This window comes from Eumetopias jubatus, unplaced genomic scaffold (genome assembly GCF_037043125.1).
Source record: "Eumetopias jubatus isolate StellerSeaLion01/CBP00866 unplaced genomic scaffold, mEumJub1_p1.0 scaffold_4, whole genome shotgun sequence".
NCBI classification, from domain to species: Eukaryota; Metazoa; Chordata; class Mammalia; order Carnivora; family Otariidae; genus Eumetopias; species Eumetopias jubatus.
The window spans coordinates 95501043-95519504 of NW_028274810.1; the positions used below are offsets into that span (position 1 = coordinate 95501043).

The following is an 18462-nucleotide window of genomic DNA, read 5'->3' on the forward strand; positions in this document are numbered from 1 at the left end:
CAAGATGTCCACAGATTCCGTGTTTGGTGAGGAGTCATGGGTTCAGAGATGGCTGTCTTTCTGGCAGGGTCTTCATGCAGCAGAATGGGCAGGGGCTCTGTCTGGAGTCTCTTATTAACCTCATCATGAGGACTCCACCCTCATGATCTAATCACCCCCCCAAAAAAAAACTCCACCTCCAAATCCCATCACCCCCGGGATTCAGTTTCAGAATATGAATTTGGGGAGGACACATTCAGGCGACTGCATCCTTTAAATCAACTGACTGTTTTTATTGGAAAAAACATATATACTTTATTATCATCATTTTTTAAGGGGAGTATAGTTGATGTACAGTATTATATTAGTTTCAAGTGTATGACATAGACATAATGATTTGACATTTACTCATAGTAGGAAATGCTCACCATGGCAAGCAGAGTTACCATCTGTCACCGTACAAAAGTATTACAATATTATCAACTACATACCCCATTCCCATACTGTAGTTTTCATTTTTATGACTTCTTCATTTCATTTTAAAATTATTATTATCTTAAGATTTTATTTATTTATTTTAGTGAGAGAGAGCATGCGGGTGGGGGGAGGAGCAGAGGGAGAGGGACAAGCCGACTCTGCACTGAGCACAGAACCTGATGCAGGGCTCCATCTCACGACCCTGAGATCACAGCCTGAGCTGAAATCAAGAGTCAGCCGCTCAACCAACTGAGCCACCCCGATGCCCGGACTTATTCATTTTAAAACTGGAAGTTTGTACCTCCTTTTTTTTAAATTAAAGATTTTATTTTTGGGGTGCCTGGGTGGCTCAGTCGGTTAAGCGTCTGCCTTCGGCTCAGGTCATGATCCCAGGTCCTGGGATCGAGGCCCGCATTGGGCTTCTTGCTCAGCGGGGAGCCTGCTTCTCCCTCTCCCTCTGCCTGCTGCTCCCCCTGCTTGTGCTTGCTGTCTCTCTATCTCTGTGTCAAATAAGTAAGTAAAATCTTTAACAAATATATTTTATTTTTGAAGTGATTTCTACACCCAATGTGAGGCTCAAATTCACAACCCCAATACCAAAACTCACAACTCTGAGATCGAGTCACATGCTCTAGGAACTGAGTCAGCCAGGCGCCCCTATTTTGTCACTGGAAGTTTGTACCTCTTAATCCCCATCACCTATTTTGCCTCTCCCCCCACCCCTACCCCTCTGAAAACCACGAGTTTGTTCTCTGTATTTATGAGTCTGTTTCTGTTTGTTTGCTCATTTGTTGGAAATACACTTTAAAACGAAAATTGGTACTGTTTCATTAAATGTAACAGTATCACTTCTGTACATTACAAGTAACTCTGTATGGTATAAGAATAATGGTCCCCCAAAGATACCCATGCCCTAGTCCCCAGAACCTGTGAACATGTTTCCTGACATAGCAAAAACGACTTTGCAGTTGTGATTGGGGTATTTCACTTCTAACATCAATTCTGATGTGTGTTTGTTTTTTTCTTACACCAGCAAACAATTAACTCTGGTCCGACACCACCTACCTGGAGATAGCAAGATTCCACTGATTAAGGGCTCATTCCCACACGACTGCCAATCCCCGCATTGCTCATGCTAATTGTAATTCCACATTGTCATCTGTGATTCGGATTTCTAGATCAGAGCGTCCCATGACCCCCTCCTTATTTGCTAGAGTGGCACATAGAAGTCAGAGAAACATTTTATTTACTAGATTACCAGGTTTTGGCTTTTTGTTTTAGGTTTTATTTATTTATTTGAGATAGAATGAGAGTGAGAAAGATCATAGAGAGAGAGGGAGAAGCCGACTTGCCACTTGCCGCATTGGGAGAGCCCAATGCGGGGCTCGATCCCAGGACCCCGAGATCATGACCCGAGCCGAAGGAAACACTTAACTGACTGAGCCCCCCAGACGCCTCTAGATTACCAGTTTATTATAAAAGGGTACAACTCAGGAACAGCCAGATGGAAGAGATGCACAGGGCAAAGAATGGAGAAAGAGGCGGAGCTTCTAATAGTCTCTGAGCCGCCACTCTTCCCGAATCTCCTCCACTATGTTCACAATTGATTAAATCATTGGCCATTAAAGCCTGAACTCAATCTCCAGCCCCTCAACCCTCCCTGACATTGGTAGGTGGGGCTGAAATTTCCAACTCTCTAATCACACTTTTTTGGTTCCCCTGGCCACCAAGCCCATCCTTAGGTGACCTAGGGTCTTTCTAAAAGTCACCTCGTGGGGCACCTAGGTGGCTCGGTCAGTTGAGCATCTGGCTCTTGATTTCAATTTGGGTCATGATCTCCGGGTACTGGGATCGGGCCCCGTGTGGGGCTCTGTGTTCGGTGTGGAGTCTGCTCTCCCTCTCCCTCTGTTCCTCCCCCTGCTCACGCTCTCTTTCTCCCTCAAATTAATAAATAAACACAAAATCTTTAAAAACTTTTTTAAAAATAAAAGTTACCTTGTTCCTATAACTAAAGACACTTAAAAAAAAGATTTCATTTATTCATTTGACAGAGAGCACAAGCAAGGGCAGTGGCAAGCAGAGGGAGAGGGAGAAGCAGGTTCTCTGCTGAGCAGGGAGCCTAACACAGGGCTCCATCCCAGGACCCTGGGATCATGACCTGAGCTGAAGGCAGATGCTTAACCGACTGAGCCACTCCGGTGCCCCCAAAAGGACAACTTTCTTGCTCTCAACACTTGCGCAATTGCAAAGGGTGTGAGGAGCTCTGTGCCAGGAACTGGACAAAGAACAGATATATACATATATGTCATTATAACATATGTATGTTATTATCAATCACAGTATCACAAGTATGGATTTTGAGAGGGGGAGATTATCCTGAATTATCTGAGTGAGCACAATTTAATCACACTAGTCTTAAAAATTGGCAAACATTTCCCACCTGGGTTAGGAAGAGATGTGCTGATGGAAAAAAGCCAGAGACAGGACGTGAGACTCACCCGTCATTGCTGGCTTTGAAGATGGTGTAAGGGGCCATGAGCCAAGAAATCTGGGCAGCCTCTGTAAACTGGAAAAGGCATGAAAAGGGATTTTTTTCCCTAGGACCTGCATGGAGGAACCTCCTTGGCAACATCTTAATTTCCGCACAGTGAAACCCATGTTGGGCTTCTGACCAACTGATAAAAACTTGTGTTGCTTTAAGCCACTAGATTGTAGTACTTTGGCACAGCAGCGATAGAAAACTGATAAGGCTGTGCAAAAGTCAAAGAAAATTAAATTCTAGCTGGATATTGTTGCTTGTGTGATTTGACTTAAAAGTGACCGGGCACCTGTGGACACCTGTACTCCTGAGATCATGTGATGGGAAGGGCATGTCTCATCTGTGGTCTCCTTCCCCCCAAACCCATAACCCAGGTCTAACCATGAGAAAAATATAGGGAAAACCAAACCAAGGGACATTCTGCAAAATACCTGCCTGGTGCTCCTCAAATGGTCAAGATCATGAAAAAATAAGAGAAACCATCGCAGAAGGGAGGAGACTAAGAGGACATGGCAATGAAAGGCATTGTGGGATCCTGGATTGGATGCTGGAATCAAGAAAGGATATTAGTGGGGCGCCTGGGTGGCTCAGTGGGTTAAGCGTCTACCTTCAGCTCAGGTCATGATCCTGGGGTCCTGGGATTGAGCCCCCGCCAGGCTCCCTGCTCAGTGGGGAGTCTGCTTCTCCCTTTGCTTGCTGTTCCCCCTGCTTGTGCTCACACATGCTCTCTGTCTCTGAAATAAATAAATAAAATCTTAAAGAATGACCCCATGTTGTGTGATTCCATTTATATCAAATGTTCCAAATAGGCAAAGCCATAGACACAAAGTGGATTAGTGGTTGCCGGGGGGCTGGGGCAGGGGATGGGTGAATGACTGCTAATAGGTGTAAGGGTTTCTCTTTGGCATGATGAAAATGTTCTGAAATTAGAGAGTAGTGATGGTTGCACAACTGTGTGAATACAGTAAAACTGACCAAAGTGGATACATACTTGCAAAGGGTGAATTGTATGGTATGTGAATTATATATCAATTAAAGCTGTTATTTTTTTTTTAAAGGAAATGAGCTCTAGCCTACTTCTCTGAATGAACTATATTTCTAGGTAACTATGGTCCTAATTGATGGGTTTACACAAGAATTCCAGGTGTACCTGGGTGGCTCAGTCAGTTAAGTGTCTGCCTTTGGCTCAGGTCATGATCTCAGGTCATGGGATCCAGCCTCGCATCAGGCCCCCTGGCTCAGCAAGGGTGGGGGGGTCTGCTTCTCTCTCTCTCCTTCTGCCTCTCCCCCCACCCCCTGCTTGTGCTCTCACTGGCTCTGTCTCTCTCTCTCTCAAATAAATAAAATCTTAAAAAAAAAAAAAAAGAATTCCAGCTGGGGCGTCTGGCTGGCTCACTCGGAAGAGCACGTTCCTCCTGATCTCGGGGTCCTGAATTTGAACCCCATGTTGGGAGTAGAGGTTATTTAAATAAATAAGTAAAAACTTAAAACAAAAAAAAAGAACTCCAACTAATAAGTGTGGAAAGAATGATAACATCAGAAATGCATCGTTTTACAACTTCTAATGAAATCATTGATTCAGGGAAGGATCTTCAAAGGAAGAAACTGTTACATGGGAAGTTGATGGGGAACTTTCCAAAGAAGGAATCGGGCTGCTCCCCCCTAGACCCACCATTGATCTTAGCACCACTGAAGAGGTCCCTGATGTGACTCAGCAGCATCTAGAACATGTTCTTAACCGAAAACGTTGGCCCTGAACCTACTTATCCCTCTCCAGATAATTTACAGGAAATGGAGAGAAGAGCTACTCAGATGACAGCACGAGGAAGCAGAGAAATCCAGAATGTGGGATGTTCTACAGGACTTTCTCTATAATCTGACTTAAGATTCTCTCCAAAGAATATTTCAAAGGATATTCTTTAAAAAAAAAAAAAAAGATTTTATTAAAAAAAAAGATTTTATTTTTAAAATCTTCCATCATGGAAACATAAGATGATTTTTTAAGAGTTGCACACTGAATGATATGAGGGTTGAATGACATATCTGGGGTTTGCTTTAAAATACTTCAGTGAGGGCGCCTGGGTGGCTCAGTTGGTTGGGCGACTGCCTTCGGCTCAGGTCATGATCCTGGAGTCCCGGGATCGAGTCCCGCATCGGGCTCCCTGCTCAGCAGGGTGTCTGCTTCTCCCTTGGACCCTCCCCCATCTCATACTCTCTCTCTCTATCTCATTCTCTCTCTCAAATAAATAAATAAAATCTTTAAAAAAAATAAAAAAAAATAAAATACTTCAGTGAGGGGCACCTGGGTGGCTCAGTCATTTGGGCATCTGACTCTTGATCTCAGTTCGGGTCTAGATACCAGGGTTGTGAGGTCAAGTCCCATGTTGGGCTCCATGCTGGGAGTGTCGCCTACTTAAAAAAGTAAGAAAGAAAAAGGAAAGGAAGGATATATTAAGCACCTGTAGCAAGGCAACTGTTGAATCTGGATGATGGGCATGCAGAAAATATTTTATTATTTTATCTAGTTTTAACATTTTATTATTTTCTATAGTACTTTATTGTTTTTCTTCTTAAGAAATATTTATTTATTTATGTATTTATTTATTTATTTTAGAGAGAGAGGGAATGGGGTGGGGAGGCACAGTGGGAGAGGGAGAGAATCTTAAGCAGGCTCCACACCCAGCATAGAGCCCCACGTGGGGCTTGATCTCACAACCCTGAGATCATGACCTGAACTGAAATCAAGAGCCGGACACCTAACTGACTGAGCCACCCAGGCGCTCCTTCTTTCTTTCGTTTTTTCTTTAAAGTAAACTCTAGGGCACCTGGGTGGCTTAGTGGGTCAAGCATCTGCCTTCGGCTCAGGTCGTGATCCCAGGGTCCTGGGATCGAGTCCTGCATCGGGCTTCTTGCTCAGCAGGGAGCGTGCTTCTTCCTCTCCCTCTGCCTGCTTCTTCCTCTCCCTCTGCCTGCTTATCCCCCTGCTTGTGGTCTCCCTCTGTCAAATAAATAATCTTAAAAAAAAAAAAACCAAAAACCCAACTCTACACCCAACGTGGGGCTCAAACTCATGACCCCGAGACTGAGTCACACACTCCACCGACTGAGCCAGCCAGGCGTCCCCATTTTTTTTTTTTTAAGATTTTATTTATTTATTTGACAGAGAGAGACAGTGAGAGATGGAACACAAGCAGGGGGAGTGGGAGAGGGAGAAGCAGGCCTCCCGCCGAGCAAGGAGCCCAATGCGGGGCTCGATCCCAGGACCTTGGGATCATGACCTGAGCCGAAGGCAGACGCTTAACGACTGAGCCACCCAGGGGCCCCAGGCGTCCCCATTTTATCTAGTACTTTATAACATTATCCATTTTCAAAATGGACGTGAATTAAAAAGTGTATGTCAAGGATGCCTGTGAAGAGTTAAGAAAACCGTTTCATGACAAAAAAGCAGAGAAAACATCGTTGCATTTATAAATTATTATAGTGTTACATAATTCATGATTTTCAATGTGTGTGTAATCAAATTGATAAACTAAATTGTATAAATAGACATTTGTCAGTTTATCTACAGCCCTTCAAGTTATAGCCACAAGTTAGCCAACCACTAAAGTTCTCCTCGTTGGGAAAAGGCCCACGTGTAAATAATAACCAAGCTTTGGGAGGACATTAGGGTGGAGGGTGGATGAGGTTTTGGCTGGAGACTCCAGAGATGGTGAGGGACCCTGTGTGTCTCTGGGACAGCTAAGGGGAGAGGGCATTGGAGGGGAGAAGCCCCGGGGTGGAGGGAGTCAGTTAGTAATAGACTGCAGCAACACCCCCTAGTGAGAAACCAGGCAATCATAACCCTTCACTCATTCCAGCAGCAGGGGTATATACTTAGCTCCTGCTCTCAGCCACCTAGCCTGAATTTGTAGATTCCTCCTTCTGTATTGCTGTAAGGAATTTCTGGCATCTCAGCTTCATCTAATGAAGACCACTACTGGGTTTCAATTATCGATCAACCAACTGTGCCAAAAGAACCATTCTCAGCTGTTGGAACTGGGACATTAAAACCCCAAAGCCTCTTGGGGTTCACTTATATTTATAAATTCAGCCAAGTTTAATGTTATGTTCCTTCTTCCCTGACTTAACAAGTCTAAGTTACATGTATATTCTCTAGGTTTCAGCTCACTTATTAGCTAAGGCTTGCCTTTTTTTTTTTTTCCTTCCCTCCCTGCTTGCTAGCTTTCTTTCGTAAATCAGTAAATCACCTCTAGGGTCAGATCACGTGCTTGTTCCCTGGGGCACTTTGGACTGGGCCAGATCTGGAGACCAATAAAGGATAATGATCTCTGAGGGGAATCAGCATCTCTTTGCAAAGTAACTTCCTCAGATAAGGCCATTACGTGCTTTCCAGGGAAAGCAGGGTCAGTCTCATTCAATGGGAGGAGGGGGCTGCATCTAATGCATCTAAGGCAAAAGAGTTTCACTGAATTTTGGATTTGAAGAGGTAGGGAATTTAGTCATCTGCATCCACCCAAACACCTCCTTCTTGATTGCTAAGTGCCACTTGTTCCCATCCAATGCACCTGGCCAGCCTGTGAACACAACTTATATTGCAATTATATTACAATTCAGCAACCCACAGTATCATCAGCTCTGTCCAATTTTTGGCAACATTAAGCCCTGTAGCTACAAGAGAGGAGATAAATTTTTTAGAGTAGTCAGGAATGGCCCTTGCTTCTCTGGTCCTGTCTTGAGCTGAGAATTTAAACCCTAAATATTTCTTTTTTGAAAGTCTTCAGTGCAATTATAAATAGGCAGCCTACGTGACAGTCCTCACAGTGCTCACTCCCCTCTAATGGTCAGTGTGACAGCCACTCCAACCACCAAAGCCTATCTTTATTAGGCACTTTCCCCCAGGCAACAATGCTTATTGTGATAAGTGATAACTTCTGTAACTACTTTCTCCCTGCCCAAAGTAGGCTAGATCTGCATCACCTTCAAATCTAATGCCTTGACCCCTTGGAGGTCAGTTTCCTGCAGAAATAGAAACCTTGCTGGGCATTCTCTTTAAACTTTTTATTTTGAAAAAAATGTAGGTTCACATGCAGTTGTTTTTTTTTTTTTAAAGATTTTATTTATTTATTCAGCAGAGAGAGAGAGAGAGAGAGAGAGAGAGCACAAGCAGGGGGAGCAGCAGGCAGAGGGAGAAGAAGCAGGCTCCCTGCCGAGCAAGAAGCCCAATGCTGGGCTCCATCCCAGGACCCTGGGATCATGACCTGCGCTGAAGGCAGACGACGCTTAACCAAATGAGCCACCCAGGTGCCCCTGTTTTTTGTGTTGTGTTGTTTATTTATTTATTTTATTTTATTTTTTAGAGAAAGAGAGCGCGAATCAGTGAGCGCAGGGGTGGGAGGCCATGAGAGAGGGAGAGAATCTCAAGCAGCTTCTGGGCTGAACTCAGATGTTGGAACTGGGACATTAAAACCCCAAAGTCTCTTGGGGTTCACTTATATTTATAAATTCAGCCAAGTTTAATGTTATGTTAAACCTGAGCCGAAATCAAGAGTCATCAAGAGTCAAATGGTCAACCTACTGAACCACCCATGCGCCCCGGTTCATATGCAATTGTAAGAAACAATACGGAGCAATTCCACCACCACCCTTCTTTACCCAGTTTCCGCCCTGCTCACATCTTGCAAAGCTAAGGTAGCATCATATCACAACCAGGATATTTACATTGATACAGTCAAGGTACAGAACATTTCCATCCTTCAAGGATCCCTCACGTTGTCTTCAGACTTCTTTTAAACAGAAAGGGATTTCATACAGAAAATTAAGTGTTTATAACATTATTGGAAGGGTTGAAAGAAGGGTCTCTAGACTGGTTCTCTAGTCATGGCTCCAGAATACCGTAGAACTCACCAACCAGAGGATATTACTTCTGCCACAATCAGGAAGATGAGGAATCAAGAAGTCATCACCGAGATTATTGCATTCAACATATTGCCAGCAAGAATCCACGGATCTAGATTTGGGGCTAGAAGCTGGTTCCCAGGCACTAGAATGCTGAGTTTGGCTGTCAGCATCTCACAGATGCTTCTGAACACTCAATGAAGCTGGAGACTAGCCACTATGCACTGCTGAAAACCCTCACATTTGCATGACCTTGCTTGCCAGCAGCAATCAGCTAACATCGGTAGGCCAATGGCTATTGCCTCACTTCTGCCTTCCACCCAATCTTAGCAACTGGCAGAATCCATCTGCATCTGGAATTCTAACTGCAACTGAGTCTGGGAAATGGAATTTTAACTTTTTAGATTCTGGAAGGAATGGATGATGAGTCCCAGCTGACTACATCCAACACAGATGGACACAGAGGTAGATCTGTGTCCTTCATATTGGGAGGACAAGAGGGGTCCTATCAGATTTGCTATGATTTTCCTGTAAAAGAAAGGGCGAAGTCAACTGCTGGTGAGCTTTTTAGTTTCCCTACTGATTGTGAAGGGAGGAGTAGAGACTTGGCCAGATGGACATTTTTTGACGTTCCTCTTCAGGCCAGTGATCATGAATTTGTAGGGAACAATCTGTCCCTTTGGGTATTTTGTCCAACTGTGCACGGCTGTTTGGGTGCAAGCAAAGAGAAAAGGCGCAGTTGGATTTACTGAGGGTTGGAAAGCTTACCAAATCCATGTGACAAAAAGACAAGGAAGGAAAGGAGTTCAGGGTGGTGGCAAGAGTGTTATGAAAACCCATGGGAGTGGGGCGCCTGGGTGGCTCAGTCGTTAAGCGTCTGCCTTCGGCTCAGGTCGATCGAGCCCGCATGGGACTCCCTGCTCAGCGGGGAGCCTGCTTCTCCCTCGCCCTCATTCCCCGTCGTGCTCACTCCCTCTCAAATAGATAAATACAATCTTAAAAAACAAACAAACAAACAAAAAACCTCATGGGAAATAAGCAGGATCAGAAGTGAAGAAAAGAGAAAGCCCACGAACTGTGAGGAAATAGAGGTGCAGAAAAGTTGGATAGAGGCCACAGAGGGACTGTTCAAGTCGGCCGACACGTTTGTTTCCAGCACCCTCGTTCACACCGACTAATCCTAGATCTGCCCTAAATAGGAAATGGGGCAGTGGTTGGCTCAGGAGGTAGAAAAACATAAGCGGGGATCTGCAACTTTGGAGCCACAACTAGGTTCACGTCTGTGCTCCGCCACTTATAAGACGCGTGACAATGGGCAATTCATTTACTCTTCCTGAGCCTCTGATTTCCCTTCTTCAAAAGGGGGGAGAAAAAGACTATCCGACGGTTAGCGAGAGGACTTAATGAGATCATGCACGTAAAGTGCTTAACACAGTGCCTGGCACACAGTAAGCGCTAAACGCCGGGAAGCTGTTACAGTTATGTTTGGAATAGAAAACCAAGGGAGGGTTACAATGAGGACAATTCTAAGGGCAGAAGTACTGTAATACAGAACTTCTGGATAGGTAGGCGCATGCGCCTGTCCGCGGTCCTCGGCTAGCGCGGACGTTGCGCATGCGCCGGAAGTTGCGGCCGGGAAGCCAGCGAGGTCGGTTCCGCCCGACTCTAACATGGCGGCGCCCTTTGTCTGCTCTGAAGTGCCGTCCCCGGCCTTCTCGCGGCCGTGATGCACCTCCCTCTACGGTGGGGTCCGGGACATGGCAGGTGAGGGTCAGCAAGCGCCCGGGGCTGGCCGAGTCCCGAGAGCCGGCGGAGGCGGTGAAAGATGGGGCGCGGCGGGACGTCGGAGACGGTTGTGTGGGGGAGGGGAGGGAAGTGGAATGAGAAGGGAACCCGGACTGAGGGGACCCCGCGGGGCAGGAGGGTGCGGGGCAGCTGGGGTGGGGGGCGCCTCCAGGCGAGCGGGCGCGGAAGGGGCGAGCGGACCGGCAGTTCCTGCGAGGGAGCGCGGGTCGCCTCCCGGGTTGGGTGACACCCCAGCTGGTAGCATCTCCGCCCCCGCCGCCCAGCTGTCACCGTCCCTTGACCCCACGCGCCGCGGCGGGTGGTCGTTCTGCGGCCGTAGGCTGGCGGGGTGCCAGGGCAGCTCACGTCGGCGGGTCGGGGCCGGAGGGCACGGACCTGCCAGAACCAGGAGGTGCTTGCAGAGTGGGAGGTCGACACTGCCCCTGTATAAGATTATTTCATTCATTCATTCCTTCCGCAGACGGTGGCCCGGCATCTGATAGGTTGTGAGGATAGAGCAGGTGAACCGGACAGACTTGCTCCTCCTGGTGTAGTGGTTGGAAGTGTGAACTGTGGAGCCAGGCGGCCGGGGTTTGAATCCCGACTCTCTGCTTGCCCGCTGTGTTCTGAAGCACGTTAGGTTATCGCTCTCTGTCTCAGTTTCCTCAAACTTAAAGCAGAGATAATAATAAAACCTGCCTCCTAAGGTTCTAAAGATTTAATACGGTGATAGGTGCAAAGTGCTAAGAACATTTCCTGACACAAAGTAAATAGTGTGTGTGTTTGTTGCTGCGATTATTTGTTTCATGAGACTCATGTGGGAGCCATAGAGATAAACAGGCACCTCTGATACTGCTATGATGGAAGAAAAGCAGAAAAGTTGTCCTTGCTCTGGAAAGAGTAGAGGCCCCTCACCCGGTCTAGGCGAATCCAGGGAGGCTTCTGCCCCCCAAGAAGCGGAGACCTAAAGGATGCTTAGGAGAGTGGAGACAAGAAAAGGGGGGAGTATTCTCAGTTGAAGATGGAGTTTGTGAGAAAGCTTAGGAGCTAGTGTAATAATTAATTTCTCTGCCTAGAGACAGAGCTGAGAGATAAGACTGAAGAAGCTGGCTGTGGTCTGGTCCTACGGGGCCTTGTAAACCTAGTTAAGGACTTGAAGTTTTAGGTTAATGGGAAGCCGTTTAAGAATCAGATTTGTGGATTAGAACAATCACCTGGCTATGTGAAGGATATATTAAAGGGAGCAGGCCTGGAGACCAACGAAGAGGCTGCTAGAATAATCCAGGTGAGAAATGAGGGTGGCCTCGAGTCAGGTTAGAGGCACAGGGTGGTGAGAGAGATTTTGGAGAATTGACAAAACTTGGTGATTACTTAGATGAGGAAGTTAGAGGCAGAGAGGTGTCAGGATTGACCTCCTCTTCTTGACCGGCGGGTGGTGATGCCACTCAGTGTGTTAGGGAGCAGGATGGGGAGCGGATGCGAGAAGGGAAGATACATTTAGTTTTGAATAGGTGGAAAGTGGGTGCCTGTAAAACAGTCCAGTGGTGAGCTAGCAGTTGTCATCCAGCAAAAGTCCCTAAAGTTGTGGGAGGGGGTGTGCTCACCGAGGGCAAGGGTATGAAATGAGAAGCAAGAGCGTCTGAGACACCCCACGGGAAATGCTAATGCTGTAGCAACACAGGAACCTGGGCACAGTCTTGTTGCTCTTGCTTTTCAACATTGCGTTATGTCTTTTGGTAAGCAGGTATTCCTGAGCGTAGGGACCAGGAGCGGGTTTACTCATCTTTGTGCCCCAGCTGTCCAGCATGGCGTCTGGCATGCAGCAGGCCAATAATGATCCAAACAGACCCGTACTGAGCACTTACATCGTGCCAGGCTCTGTGCTCAGGGCTCTGGATTTGCCTGTGTTTCTTGGATGCATAAAAGGGCAACTCTTAGGGAGCAGGTGCCTTTCGGGTTCTCATCAGATTTTCCACTTGGGTGTCTTTGATTCAGGTAATGAGCTGGAGGAGGAGAGCCAAGCTGGAGTTTACGCAGACAAACTGTCAGAAAAGAGTAGCCTGGGCTACTTGGAAATCTGAGGTATGTCTGTAAATGCTCAAGGATGAAACAAACCAGGAGGTCAGTTTGTTTGTCCTTCTTCTCTAGGCTCAGCGTGACTCAAATCACCCTTTCAAGACAGCTTTTTCTTTCAAGTTATACAGTAATGACAACATCTGAGTTTGGTTGGGAAATTGTGGCTATCATTTATGCTTGGTTTACCAACAAAGACCAGACTAGGTTAATCACTGGGCAAATGCTCACACCTTGTTTTAATCAAGTACAACCGAACATGCTCCAACAACGCAATTCCAAAATACAGTGGCTGAAACAAACTCAAAGTGTATTCCTCCCCTCTTATTAAACGTCTGGAAGTGGGCATTCCGGAGCTGGTAGGGCGTCCTGCTCTGTTCTGTGAAGTATCCAGGAACAGGTTCTAGTGATCATGTGGCTCTCTTTGTTCAAACCCAGGCTTCCATCTCATGGTTGAAGCTGGCTGCTGCAGCTCCTGCCATTGTGTATACACTCCGTCTGGCAGAAAGGGAAAGACAGAGTGGGGAGCACATGTTCATTGCTTTTAAGGTTCTAATGTTTAAAGATACATATTTTTGTACAACATGTCCCCAAACACAAGCATCTGGTGTACAGCCAAAGAGCGAATCATGACTGTTCCAATGCTGGAGGGAAAGCTGGCTGAGAGAGCCTGCTTGGTCCCTCGTGTGACTGAATTGCTGTCTCCAAGGCTTGGGCCCAGCCTGAAGGGAAGTCCACTGCATTGGTGGAAGAGGCAGGCTGCTCTGGCTTTGGGTAGGTTGATGTTGCTTGGGCCCAGGGAGTCCAGGCTTGTTTATGCATTCAGTGTTTTCTGTGTCCGGGGTGTAAGACTGGATCCCGGGAGCAAGGAGCTCTTAGCTATGTGGATGATCACGATACAGTACAAGGAGCACCACGGGGGAGGCACAAATGAGAAGGATGACTGATGTTGGAAGGCTCTACCGAAATGGGGAGATTAAGAGTGAACAGCGTGCTTGGATTATCTGTACAGGTCTCCTCAGATAGAGGCAGCGAAGACTCTGATGTTGGGTGTGAATCCCTGCTTCCCTGTGTCGTGGCTCTCTGAGGGCCAGTTACTTCACCACCGTGCCTCCGTTTCCTCATCTGTCAAATAGCGGTAATGGTATCTAGCTCCCAGAATTGTTTAGAGAGATCAAGCACGTACTTCACAGGGTTTGCCGCATAAAGCGGAGTTACCTCCTGCTGCAAGGTGTGGGGTGGTTCGAAGCCAGAGAGGCTAGTGAGGACTGCAGTCAAAGAAGGCCCAAACCTGTAGGGAAACCAGGTTGCGGCCTCCCTCAGGGCAGGAATTATCCAGATTGCGCAGAGGGGGTCAGCAACTGTGCTGTGAGTTCTACCAAGCTCTCTACTGAAAGGTGTCCATCTGTGGATTCTCAGAGACCATACTCTAAAAGGTCTGGTGAGGGGTCCTTTGGGAAGGGAAGGATTCCCTCTGTCTAATTTCCACAAGCTCAAATGCTTCTGGAAAGCCTTCTCTGGGCCCTACCCAGCCATCCACCCCCTGCTGAGTTTGGAGCTCCTTCTCCATTGATTTCTTAGCATCCAGCACTGATCTCTCCGTGCATTCGTATCTCACATTATAATCCTGGGTTTCTTTGTCTCCTTGGCCCCCAGCATCTTGCAGGCAGGGACAGGGGATCATTTCTCCTGGTAGCCCCACTGTGTAGCTCATTTCCTGGCACATAGCTGGTGCTCAGTAAATGTTGTTGGAGGGCGGATGATCAGCCCTGATTGGCTGAAGAGGAACTGGCAGGCTGGCCAGAACTCCAATGTGATTTGGGGTAGCGTGCTATCAACTGAAGGAAGGAGAACCTGATGGTTGATTTGGTATCTGGCTGGACTGTGGACGTAAACATGGTGAACTGTATGACCTGAACGATGAGAGTTTAGGTCAGAAGATAGTTTCTCTGTCTTTTTCCAGTAGAGCATGGTTTCTCAGCCTTGACGTTATTGATATTTGGGCCTGCATAAATCTTTGTGGTAGGCTGTCCTGTGCACTTCAGGATGATTATGGCACCCCTGGCCTCCACCCATAGATGCCCGTAATATCCACTCACCTGCAGCTGTGACCATGGACCATGTCTCCAGACATTGCTAAACGTCTCCTGGGACAGATCATCCCCAGCTGGAACCTGCATATAGGGTACTTCTAAGTCAGGCATCCCTGGGCTCATAGTACTTCTTATACTTATTAGATGTGTCCCTTTGGGCAAAATACTTGGTCTCTCCAAGCCTCAGTTTTCTCAGTTGCAAAGTGGGGATACGATGACCTCACACATAATTTTATTGGCCGGAATTATCGATGAGGTAATGCATGTAAAATGCTTATTCGAGTCCCTGACTCCATTATTGGTGACTGGTGTTATTATGTGTTAGTTAGGAGAAGAGGACCCTTGAGAGGGTCAAGAAAGAAAGTGTGCAGAGGAAGAAAAAAGATGGTAGAGGAATATGCACAAGGTGCACAAATCAGAAGGTTCTAAAGAATGTGCCATGGAGGGGCACCTGGGTGGCGCAGCCGATTAAACATCTGACTCTTGGTTTCAGCTCAGGTCATGATCTCAGGGTCGTGGGATCGAGCCCTGCGTCAGACTCCACGCTCCCTGCTCAGTGCAGAGTCTGCTTGAAGATTCTCCCTCTCTGCCCCTCCCACTCATCCTCTCTCTCTCTAAAGTAAACAAATCTTAAAAAAAAAAAAAAAGGAATGCACCATGGAGAGTAAATCATGCTTCGGTGCCTGACCCAGTTCCCCTCCCAGATAAATGTTAATAGTATCTGTGGGTCCTTTCAGAGCTATTCCATGTATCTGTATGTCTCTGTGTATGACCAGGGAAGACCATTTTTATTTAAAAAAAGTTTTTTTAAAGATTTTATTTATTCATTTGAGACACAGAGATAGCATGAGCAGGGGGAGAGGCAGAGGGAGAAGCAGGCTGCCTGCTGAGCCAGGAGCCCAAAGTGGGGCTCTATCCCAGGACCCTGGGACCATGACCTGAGCAGAAGGCAGATGCTTAACCAGCTGAGCCACCCAGGCACCCAGAAGACCTTTTTTTAAAGATTTTATTTGTGAGAGAGAGAGAGAGAGAACGTACCTGTGCACCAGTGGGGGGAGGGGCAGAGGGAGATGGAGAAGCAGACTCCCCGCTAAGTAGAGAGCCCGATGTGGGGCTCAATCCCAGGACCCTGAGATCACGACCTGAGGTGAAGTCTGATGCTTAACCCACTAAGCCACCCAGGTGAATAAAAGACCATTTTTAAAGAGTCACATGGTTTGATTAGGTTGCATAGACAGGAGCTCCTGCGAGTAGGAGGGCAGCTGCTGTGGGTGAGGTTTTGGGGTGTCACCAGTTTGCCATGTAAACGACCAGGTGGCTCACTCTTTTCTGGAATTCCTCGAAGGGTGGTGCCTGAGCGGGTGGGAGAAGGTACCCAGACCCGCTGTCTCGGCAGGGTGGCACCACGAAAGGGAGGGACCCAGCCCGAGAGAACATGAAAAACTAAATACACTGTGTGCCCAAAGCAGGTTGTCCTGGAGACCATTATCTCCTCCTTTTGCCGGCCAGTTTCTAGGTGATTGAAATAATAAAGGTCAAAGAGTAAGCCTTTCAGCACTGAGGGGCTTATGCATTGGCTGCAGGCTGTGGGTTGAGCGTCAGCACGGGGCCCTGGCCCTCTCAGTGGTGCTCGGGCCAGCAGCAGCTTGACCTCAAGTCCAAGGGCCAGTTAAAGTAGACTTCCGTCTACTTTAGATTCGACAGGAAGCCAGGGCTTGGGCTCAGGGAGTCAAGCCTGCTTGTTGGGAACTGGAGACACGTAAGCCTTGAGCTTCAAAGGAGGAAGCAGAGGGCCTGGTTAGAATGGAGAGTTGCACTCCTGTCTACACGGCGGCAGGCAGAGGCTCGGAGGTGGCAGGTGGCGGTTCCAGCTGAGGGTGGGACCGGCTGGAAAGCAGGTGTGGTGGGTTTTGTTGTAGCATCAGAAACCTGCCGGACAACTTGACGAGGACAGCTGACACTGCGTGACATCTAGGGGGATTGTTGAGAGAGTAAATCCTGGGAATCCTCATCACAAAGAGAAGATTGTTTCCCTTTTCTTTCTTGGGTCCCTATGAGAAGACAGATGTCAGCCAAACCTGTTGCGGTCATCATTTTGCAACACATGGAAATTCAAACCACCTGCTGTACACCTTAAACAGAGACAGTGATGTGTGTCAATTATTTCTTGGTAAAACTGGAAAGAAAAACCAAACCGAAAAAGAAAAAAAAAAAAAAGAGAGAAACAGAGAAAGGAAGGAAAGAAAGAAAGAAGAAAGAAAAGAAAGAACCGAGCTTCTTGTCTTAAGAGCCCTGGCAGCGGAACCTGATCTCCCCGCCCCACCCACACCACTTCCCATGCTGGAGCTGTTCAACTAAGCAGCCACCTTCCTGTCCCGGAAGGGCAGGCGCTGCCGCTCAGCGGGAAGCCGTGTCTCCATGGCTCCGAAGCCTGCTAGGTGAAGCCCTTCTCATTCTGGTAGTCTCGGGGCACCCGGGGCCCGGTCAGGGACTTTCCTGGTTCACTGTAACTCAGCTGCCCAAGTTCATGCTTCCAAACATTGTTGCAAGTTAGAAAGAACATTGTTTAATTTTGTAAGTTGTTAAATACTGAGTAGATGCAAAGGAATACGCACAGTATAAAGAATAAAGATACAAGGAAACCCATGTACCCCATCAGTCAGTTTACAAATAATGTTACGGTTAGGTTTGGAGCGCCCCTCCCTGACCGTGGCCCACCCCACTCCCAGGTCATCGCAGGTTTGCTTTTATCACTCTCTTGCCTTCCTGTAAAGTTTTACTGTGTGTATTCGTATTGCTAAACAATGTGTTGTCTCATTTTGCATGCCTTTGAACTTAATATAATCACGTTGTTTTCTTCCGTGTCTTAAATTGTTGGCTTACTTGACTTTCTCAGATGGATATGTTCTGTTGCAAGAGAATTTATTTGTCCTTTCTCTTGCTGACGGACATTTGGATTGTCTTCGTTATTTTGCTGAGACAGAGTGCTGCTGTGAACATTTCTGGAGCATACGTGCAGCGTCTGCAGGGTACAGGAGTGGGACTGAATCACAGGGTGTGTGAGCTTCAGCTCGACCAAATAATACCTGTTTCCAGAGTGCTTCCCCAGTTTACAGTTCAACTGACAATTCTGTTTATTTCACATCCTCCCAACTCTGGTTTTACTAGACTTTAAAATTTTTAGTAATCTGATGGGAGTGATATCTCATGTGGTTTTGATTTGCATTTTCATGATTATTAGTGGGCTAAGCATCTTTTCATGTACTTATTGGTCATTCAGGTTTCAGCTTCTGTGAAACAGCTGCTTAAATCTTTTGCTTATTTTCCTATCTGGTTGTCTTTTTCTTGTATATAGACTTCTTGTTTGGTTTTGTTTTTTATTTTGTATACTAATCCTTTGTTGGTTATATGTGTCGTAACTATCTGCTTCCAATTTGTGGCTAGCCTTTTCACTGTAGGTTTTGTTTTGTTTTGTTTTTTAACAAATTCTCAATTTTAAGGTTCATCATTTTTCTTTTATGGTTATCTCTTTCCGTTCCTTTTAAAGAACTTCCTCTCTACTTCAGGTTTATAAAGATAATCCCCTAGGTATTGTCTTCCAAGCATTTTATGATTTTGTGT

The 18462-nt window shown here is 46.7% G+C and overlaps 1 protein-coding gene across 4 annotated transcripts in view; it reads left to right on the forward strand.

The window, feature by feature from the left end:
* Window positions 1–10528: 10528 nt before the first annotated feature.
* ZBTB17 (zinc finger and BTB domain containing 17) overlaps window positions 10529–18462 on the forward strand; it is a 31278-nt gene continuing 23344 nt past the window's right edge. For 3 of the 4 annotated variants that reach the window (XM_088022598.1, XM_088022596.1, XM_088022599.1), the window contains exon 1: window positions 10529–10654. In XM_088022598.1, coding sequence (XP_087878724.1) covers window positions 10648–10654 — 7 coding nt within the window. In that variant the 5' untranslated portion in view covers window positions 10529–10647. Of the gene's footprint in view, window positions 10655–12670; window positions 12758–18462 lie in introns of those variants that run through there. The other variant, XM_088022597.1, reaches the window with a different exon arrangement.